The 9,061-nt window shown below is 49.2% G+C and overlaps 1 protein-coding gene across 1 annotated transcript in view; it reads right to left on the bottom strand.

Annotated features, from left to right (window-relative positions):
* The window catches only part of FLT1 (fms related receptor tyrosine kinase 1), a 181,090-nt gene that overhangs the window by 125,434 nt on the left and 46,595 nt on the right, over positions 1-9,061 (bottom strand). The window contains exons 9-12 of the mRNA XM_045293991.1: positions 7,107-7,281; positions 5,730-5,847; positions 3,366-3,535; positions 46-205 (exon numbers count right to left, since the gene is read on the bottom strand). Coding sequence (XP_045149926.1) covers positions 46-205; positions 3,366-3,535; positions 5,730-5,847; positions 7,107-7,281 — 623 coding nt within the window. The remainder of the gene's footprint in view (positions 1-45; positions 206-3,365; positions 3,536-5,729; positions 5,848-7,106; positions 7,282-9,061) is intronic.

Genomic DNA, 9,061 nt, shown 5'->3' with positions numbered 1-9,061 from the left:
AAAAAAAAAAGACATGAGCGTTGCCGGAGCCCCGCTCATCCCTACCTTGCTTTGGCACGCTTGTGGCCGCAGGGCTTCCAGAACCACTGGACGGTGGGCTGCGGGACGCCGTGCGTGGTGCAGGTCAGGATCTGTCTGCTGCCCAGCGGGTAGAGAGTAAGTTCCGGAAACGACGACACGGCTTTTTCATAAATCTGGGGCTTCACTGGGAAGGAGAAGGACAACAAAGGCGGATTTTGAATGTCCTCAAAATCCAGTTCCACGGGGACTGTGCCTGAGAGGAACTCTCCGGCAGACGGCATGCCGCCGCCGGAAGATGCTGGGAGTGAAGCCCGGGCTGCCAACCTCAAGGCCAGCCATTCGACCGTTCCCAGCTGCCCCGTGGGAGAAGGACGGACTGGCTGCTCCTGGAAAGAGCTACAATCTCTGAAACCCTGCGGGGGAAGTTCTCCTCTCCCCTGCAGGGTGGTTAGGAGTCAAAATCAACTTGAAGGCAGTGGGGGTCTCTGTTTTGTTGTTCTGATGGAAAGTAACAAGGAACCAGGAAACAAATCATGATGGGAATGTAAGTGGTATTTGTAAACAAACACCTAAAATCATGCTGTCCTTCCCACCAGCAGCTAAAAAGGGGTTTTGAGCCCCATTGCTTCCCACGGCCGAGACCTGCATTTCTCGTCGTGGAATGGTGACAGCGACATGGTCTGGTCACGAAACCCTAGACCCAACGCAATGCTGCCCATTCGATTCTAACTCACAGGACAGAGTCCACCTGTCCCCAGGGCTTCCAAGGCTGCCATCCTTAGGAAAGCAGATGGTCACGTCTTTCGGCCACGGAGTGACTGCTGGGTTCAAACTCCAAGCACTGGACCACCAAGGTCCCTTCGCAGCTCATAGCGTCACTGTGAATGTCAAGGCCAATGCTATGTGCAAGTGAGCTTTCTCTGGAAACCTCAGCAGCATGCTTGGGACATTTGAAGCATTTCTGTGAAGTAGACATGGGCCCACCCACCCTTCTGTTTTACGAAGTCAAGCATTCCCGTCTTCTGCCTGTGGCTCGCTGCCCCACAGGGAGATCTCACGGGTAGAAGGGCGCGTCTGAGGTCAGGGTGTTACGCGAACCAAACGCCTGAACAATTCAAAGTGAACTTCCAATGTGCTTGTTTGTGCATCAAGGTAAAGAGTTGTTATTATTTTCCTATTGTTGCTCTGATGTGACAAGAATGAGTCAGTCTTTTAGTCATTAAGACAAAAAACAAAACAAAACACCCTGTTGTCCTTATTAACTTTTTAAATGATAAATCACACAGACGTACTCCCCTCCACATTTCTTCTTGATGTCTTGGCTTTTAGGCCTGTCCCTGGGGTTTATTCGGGGTGCTGATTCAGAAAATTGTGCTGGCTAATCCGCATCAGCTCTAGTGAGTTTCTCGGCTATGGTATTCCACTATATGTCTGCTCTTAAGTTACACAGATTTATTAATTCACCATGCTAGTTTTAAATCTGAGAAGAATTCAGAGCCACACATTACAGGAGAAGAAAAAGAAGAAATATTTGGGGGAAAAAATCAGTATTAAGGGACTTCCAGGGGAAATTGTAATGTGGAGCCTTAATTGTTACACATCGAACCGCCAATCGTAGTAAGTTCAGTGGGTCAAAGCCACCAGTCACTCTGCAGCCCTTAAAGGATGTGTAGGTTTGCAAACCCAGTGGGACAGTTCGCTGTCCCGGGGGTCCAGAGTTAGACCCTGACATGGCAGTGGGTGTTTCTGTTCGGTCTGGGAGGCTGTGCAATATACACAGAGTGCAAGCTGGATACTGCAAAGGCAGAGCTCGGCTTGCGAAGAGCGGGGAGTCAAAAGACAATGGAAGAGGCACATATGGAAAGTGTGGGGGCGACATGGAGGGTCGGAACTGTAGGACTTCGTAGCAATTTTCATAACCATTTTGGGTATCTGCACTTCTCTTCTTCAAACTACGCAGCAAACATTTGCGAACACATTCTCACACCTAGAAGCCGATGGATCACTCATGTGCAATGCTTCAGCGGTAAAGTCGGCTCCAAAGCTCCTGTATCAGGAACATCCTACCTCGTCTTAGATTTTAAGAGTTTTTGTGCACAGTTGTGCTATCTTATAACAAGCCTGGAAGATGTTTATTTTCATAAAGGCGTTTGGACTCTGACAGACCCATTCATTTCGGGTTCCCAAACATGTGACTCTCTACTGAGTGTACCACACTCACGACCAGCCGATTCGATGACAACGTATAGTGACCCTACAGGACAGGGTGGATCTTCCCCTGTGGGGTCTGAGGTTGTAATTCTCTATGGGCGCAGAAAGCCTCGTCTTTCTCTTACAGAGCAACTGGTGGGCTTGAATAGCTGATCTTGTGGCTAGCAGTCGAACACATCATCCCATGTGCAATTCCAGATCCAAACTCACAGCCATCAAGTCAGCGCTGACTCGCAGCGACACCCCCTGGGCGTTCACGAGACTAGCTGTTTGTAAGAGTACAAAGCTCTGTCAGTCTCCCAAGGAGCTACTGGTAGTTTCGAACTGTCAACCATGCAGCTCTTAGCCCAAGGCGTGCAACAACTATACCACCAGGGCTCCTTAATACACCATTAAGGCTCCTTATTTATTGAATTGTCACTGTTTCTGCCCCCTTTATAAAATGACAAATTGGAACCGCCTGCTATTCAGTTCCTAATGAACGTGCTATTGGGGGGGAAATTCCAACTTCATGTGATTTGCACCCTTCAAATATCTCTTTGGATCAAAGGAGCTCATGTGAAGCATCACTTAACCTAAATATTCACAACACAAACTGCTTAAAGTACAGCCAGCATGCACTTCCTCTACCTGAGGCTAGCTAACGCTACATGGGATATCGGGCTTTTTCTTGATGGGCGAGCAGAGTGTCGCGTGGTCTATGGCCCCTGTTCTGTGTCTCACAAACTAGTGCTGATAGGGGGAAACTGGTGCATTTATGGAATCAGCAGGCCAAACACACCCAGAAACAAGTCTAACATCGGAGGCACTAAAATGTGTGTTGGCCAGTGTGATTATCCTAAGCTATCATTAATAAAAATCACAGGAAAACCCGAAATCAACCTTCTACTACATATGACAAAATATCACAAAATTTTTTTTAAATTATAAATGAGGTGGGTGTGAGGGGGTACAGTTCAGATCATCAACGTTGGATTCCACGGTTCAAAGCCCTTAGCAAAGTCCCCACTCATTTACCCCTCACCCACTCCCTGATGTCTCCTCTCTCTCTTTAGACTGACTTTTAAAATCTCTATGTTTTCATTTCTGTCTCTCCTACCAGAGCCAGAAGAAAGCCCAAACAACGAGCCTACCATTTACAATGAGTGTCGTGGTGAGGTTTCTGAAGAGAGCGAACGGTTTCGTGGCCAGCAGGATGGTGTACTCGCCGGCGTCCTCTGCGGTGACATCTTTGATCATTAACGAATAGCCGTGAACCAGATACCGGGCAGATTTCTCAAGGGCAGGTAAGCCATCTTTTAACCTTGGGCGAAGAGAATAATCTGTAAGTCACCTGGCACTGTCTTTCCCTGGTCCCTTTGCTATCTGTGCCATGTGTGAGCCCACGTGTGGGCATCCTGAGCCTCTGACTCTCCCTCCATGTGGACTCAGAAATCGAAGCACACATTCCTCAAGCACGGGCAAGTACGCTTGGAGGTAGATGACTGCTCCGTGCTTACTGGCCCCAGGGAGGACTCGTACAGAGGGGCAGAAAGAAGAGCCAGGACTTGATGTAGCCCTGTGGCACCACTGTGAGTTAAATGCTAACCCAGAGGTACCATGGCTGAGTCCACCCAAGATCGCTTCCGGAGTTTTCCATGAGACTCCACCGGCAAGACAGGGCCATTGTACGTCAGGACCAACCAGATCACTTCTCCAGATAAAAAACGAAAATAGATCTTGCTATTGTGATCTCATGTGGAGTTCTTATTAGTTATTCAAATGGCCACACCAGTTGTCCCTTTCATAAAGTATAGTGAAATCCAAGATTTCCCAGAGTTTCCCCTGATGGACAGTGCAGACACAAGACTCGCACACAGCAAGTCGACACTCATTATTCATTTTTAATTTTTAAAACGCAAGTCCACATGTCAATAGCCTCTGATGACGTCCAGATCCTAAAGCCGAGAGCCCTGGATTCTTAATTTGATTTTGGATCCACTGCACGAGGCTGCCCTTGTGACCGAACCTGCTCGAGCCTCAGATTCCCTGCCAGAAGCTTTCTTTTAACTCTAAAATTCTATGATCTCATGACTGCAAACAGTTCTCTACATGATGGTTGATTTGTTTCTTAATCAGTTAAGAATGTATTGTGGTGTAATGTGCTTGAGACAATGGATGGATACATGGATTGTGATAAGAGTTGTATGAGCCCCCAATAAAATGATTTTTTAAACAAAGAAGAATTGATTGTGGTGTTCACAAAGGTCTACGGTTGATTACATCATCCTGAAAATAAATCCGTATTGCTCCTGGGTCTCAACTCCAAGACAGCTTCCGCCGGGTCATGACAAAAGTCACCTTCAAGTTGATGAACGAACTGTCTACCACCAAGTCCGCCTTGCCCCAAATGGAATGGATCTGAGGGGAGGCTGGGGAGCTGGACTTCTTGTTACTGAGCCCGGGAAGGAGCCAGCACTTGATCCTAGCAGGGACCCTTTCAGACAGAGAAGGAGCAGATGGGCTCTGGGGAGGGTCAGAGGCCCGCGACACGTGTGGGAAGTGTACTGCTAGACTTTTTCGACATCACAAAGCAAAAGAAGTAAGTCAACAGAGTTCCCTTTGCAGCTGAGGCAGGCGGCACAGGGGCACAGAACAGCGTTGACATTTCCACGTCGACTCCTCCTTACCTGGTTGAGGAAATGGAAAACCACCCCCTGTCCCCACAATCTCAAAAGTCAGCCCTGGCTGCAGAGTATGTAACACGGGCACCACCGCTTCTATATGTCCCGGGTTGTTTTCCTAATCACCTCTGTCCGGGGCCTTTTGTTAAAAACGCAATGGCTTGAGCCAAAAATATTAGTATTTAAAAGTGATTTAACAAGCGGACTGCAGATTATAAACCAGATTACATTGTTTTGTATCAAGGTGTTGCATTGAAAAAAAATTGCTTCAAGAACTTCTGAATATGCAACCATGGAGCCAAAAAAAAATGTTTTTTTAGTTCAAGCAGATCTATTCTCCCATGCCTGCAACTGAATCGAACTCGTCTCGAGGAATGTCTGCTTAATTTAAAAACAAGACTAGAACTCTCCATCCAGCTGTACATAAAAGAATTATTTCCAGCCTCCGCGGGACAAGAGTCTGCTTCTTCAGGGTTAATAGAGCATGCTACATGGTTGGAGACGCAGCCGAGTCATGGCCCCGCCCATTCAAAGGGTGCTGACATCAGCGCAAGGTTCACAGATGCCGACATTAGTCACCAGGATCCACTGACCAACGTGACATGAACACCCAAGGAAACCGAATCCCTTGCTCCATCCTGCTCCGCTAGCCCCCACCCCGACTCTCCCATCCCCCCACCAGGAAATCAATTCAGTTCTCAGCGCTCAGGCTGGGCAACCTAAGTTTGGAGTTCCCCACACACACACAAAGACGTCAAGTCAGTGGGCTCTTGCATTTTTCTCCTCCCATGCGTATCTCAACCTGATATCTTTAAGCAGTGAATTGGGGCTTACCACACAACTGCTGGGGGCGGGAAGGCCCTCACTTTCATGGACAGCCGGTAACAGCGCTTGCCGGCTGTGGTCTCCAGCACCTGCTGCTCCCGATGCTTCACAGTGATGAATGCTTTATCTTTGAACGGAAGTGATAGGCACGTCAGGACAAATACATAGCTATACCAGAAGAACAAACAGCCCAGCAGCAGCCTGCTCATCCAGGGAGAACGGTCCTAGCCCAGGAATTCCCAAACTCACGGCCACGGAGTCGGTGCTGACTCACAGCATCCCTCTAGGACAGGGTAAAACTGCCCCTGGGGTTTCTGAGACTGACTTTTCCCACAGGAGTGGAAAATCCCATCTTTCTCCTGTGGATGGGTTAGTGGTTTTGAACTGCTGGCCTTGTGGTTATCAGCCCAACAGGTAAGCCACGGTGCCACCAGGGCTCTACCACCGAGGAATCGATAGAGTTAAGTTATGATTGAGTTTATTAGTAGGCCCCCATGCAGGTCACCAATTCGGATACATCAACAGCACCCTCCTTGGTGAAACGCTTGGAAAGGCAGTGGTCCTAAATCCCAGAGCCATCAAAACAGTCGCCACTGAAGAGCGCCAGTCTCAGAAGCTCAGAGGGGCTATTCTACCCTGTCCAACAGGGTCGCTGTGAGTTGGCATCAACTCGATGGCAATGAGTTTGGGTTTTGGGGTGTGTGTGTATGTGTGTGTGTGTGTGTGTGTGTGTGATATGAAGCCCTAGAGGTGCTGTTGTTAAGGGGTGGATGTAAAGACGTACAGTCTCGGGAACCCTGTATTGGGTATATATATCATTGAATTCACTGCCAGCAAGTCGATTCCAACTCTAATGACCATTTGGAACCAGGTAGAACTGCGTCTGGAGGTTTCCCTGTAACTCGTTACGGGGGTAGAAAGCCTGGTCCTTCTTCTGAGGAGCAGCTGGTGGTTTCAAACTACCCACCTTGCTGGCGGTTAACAGCCTGACGCCTGGCCACCCCACCACCCGGGCTCTGCTGTATTAAGAATCCAGGACAGGGAGGTTCCAGGAAAATGAGCCCTCTGCTTCAGATTGGTTTCCATGTAATAGTAACTAAAGAATTTCATGAGCGAGATTACAGTAGCACCTGGCTGACTTGTCGGCCACAGCACATTTAGAAAGAAACAGCGTTCAAAGGTATGTGAATTGAAGAGCATGTGACTGGATTTTCTCTCTGGTGGGGATCTAAGGGGAAGAGGAGGGAATGTAGCAAAGTCTCATTCGTTTGCAATGTTGTCATGCTGGACCCAAAGAAGAGAGACTTATTTTCCAGAACCTCTGGAGTCCACAGGAATGAGGAAGTACAGCAGAGGAGAGGCTGCGAACAAGGTGGAACTGCTTACCATATACATGCACTGAGGTGTTGGCCGATCTGAGTGACGGCCCACTCCTGACGTAACAAGTGTAGAGCCCCTTGTCGTGGTTCTGCACGTTGTTGATAGTGAGAACACTGTAGAATACATTGGCAAATGGGTTGCTTTGGTCAATCCGTCGCCTGATGGTAGCTCTCTTGTTTGGCTGGGAAGGAAATGTAGACATCACATGTACAAGTAGTCGTTGTTTGTGCTTCAGGTTAGAGCACTTCACAGTATTTTTCACTTCTTTGGATGCCTTCGAAGCCGATCAAAACCCAGGAGCACAAGGTGAGATGTTTGCAAAGGACATCGCTGCCGGGCGCAGGTGGCATGTCTAACGCGTCGGTGCAGCCCTCCGTTCTCTCACAACACACTTGTGCCATCAGAGGGACGATGGATGGCCTTTTGGCCAACCAACCTCGGGAAGTGACGCAGACCCCAGCCCCCAAGGGGCCAAGAATTCTGCCCTTTCGAAGACAGAGCTGGTGTCCTCCCCTTCTCTAGGGATAAACACCACACACAGACACAGACAACAGTTATCTTTAGTATCTGGCTTGACCACGGCTCTCTTAATCGATCCCCACTGGAGTTTCCATTTGCTCCCCTGCCAGAAACGAGGGGACACGCAATGAGTCAGGTAATGCGACCTGAGACACTGGCGACAGTGAAATCCCAGTGTCATCGTCTGAGCAGTGCTTGTCAATTGCTGCTGAACCAGAGACAACCTTATCATTAAGTTGCACTCAGGGTGGGAATCATATCACATTTCCCTCGGAGGAGGCCTGGGGGCTCACGGAGGAGTGAGCCTCATTCCATGCTTGTCCCAGGGGAGGCCTGAAGGGTGGCAGTGAAGGCAGGGGACCTGAGCCCACTGAGGCCTGGGGGCCAGGGAGGGCGGGACATTACCTCCTGTTACCTCAGGGAAGACCTAGAAGCTCGCTAGTCTGGATTTGCCAAAATCACCTGCTCCCAGTGTCAGGCACGAGATCACATTAACTTCTCCTTTAATTATTCTTTCCTCTCCTTTTTCTTGTTTTGGCCATTCCACCTCCTCCCCTCAACCCTTCCCCATGGGGGCATGAGCCAAAAATAATTCAGAAGTGATCCTGAACGGATCGTTGGGCCTCGTGTTGAGTCATGGCTAATGAACTTCTCCCTCCCTATCCTTTCATCGCCCTATGGGAACAGACCCGTGCCCAGGCCGGTTCCTTCATTCTCTGCATCCATTAGCGAGACGGTGTCGTCAACCACCACCACTCAAAACCAGAGCATCACCTCTGAAGACCTTTCTATGGCTCTAAATCCATAGCCATTCCCCCACCCCCAGTATTTGCGATCCCCTCGGAAAACACCTGATCCCGCCGGTGCTTTGAAACGGCTCTAGCAGAGTCCTATAGCCACCATCCACAGATGACTGAAGAAAAGAACAATCGCATTGAATCGTGAAAACTTACAATCGACTCACTCAGTTGCACTAATCTCACTCCAAGTGCCCATAGTCTCAGGTAACTAGAGGCGACTGGTAGGCAGCCCAAGTATAGAGCCTTTCCATCGACTTGGACAGTGCCATTGTAGATGATTGACATGCAATGATTCAAGAGTAGGATTGACACCCTTCCCTATAATACAGGTCCTGGTGGCACAATGGGGCTTCGCAGGGAGCTGCTAACCACAAGGTTGGTGGTTCAAAACCCAGGAGAAAGCCCTGGCTGCCTGCTTCTGCGCAGATGCCGGCCTTGGGAACCCTATGGGACAGTTCTCTGCCCTACAGAGTCACTGTGAGTTGGCCTCAGCTCAGTGTCAGCGGGTCTTCGCACTCATGATAGCAACACGAACAGGTTAAAGTCTCCTTCCCTCTTGGCTTTTATTAAGAAGATGGGTTTGCTTCTTTCTTAATTGGGAGCTGTGGTTCTCAACCAGTGGGTCGCGACCCCTTTGGGGGG

Source organism: Echinops telfairi, unplaced genomic scaffold, assembly GCF_000313985.2.
Source record: "Echinops telfairi isolate 266 unplaced genomic scaffold, ASM31398v2 ScPeMD7_2565;HRSCAF=3150, whole genome shotgun sequence".
Taxonomy (NCBI): domain Eukaryota; kingdom Metazoa; phylum Chordata; class Mammalia; order Afrosoricida; family Tenrecidae; genus Echinops; species Echinops telfairi.
The sequence above is the reverse complement of the archived record's forward strand: the minus strand, read 5'-3'. Positions and strand labels throughout refer to the sequence as shown.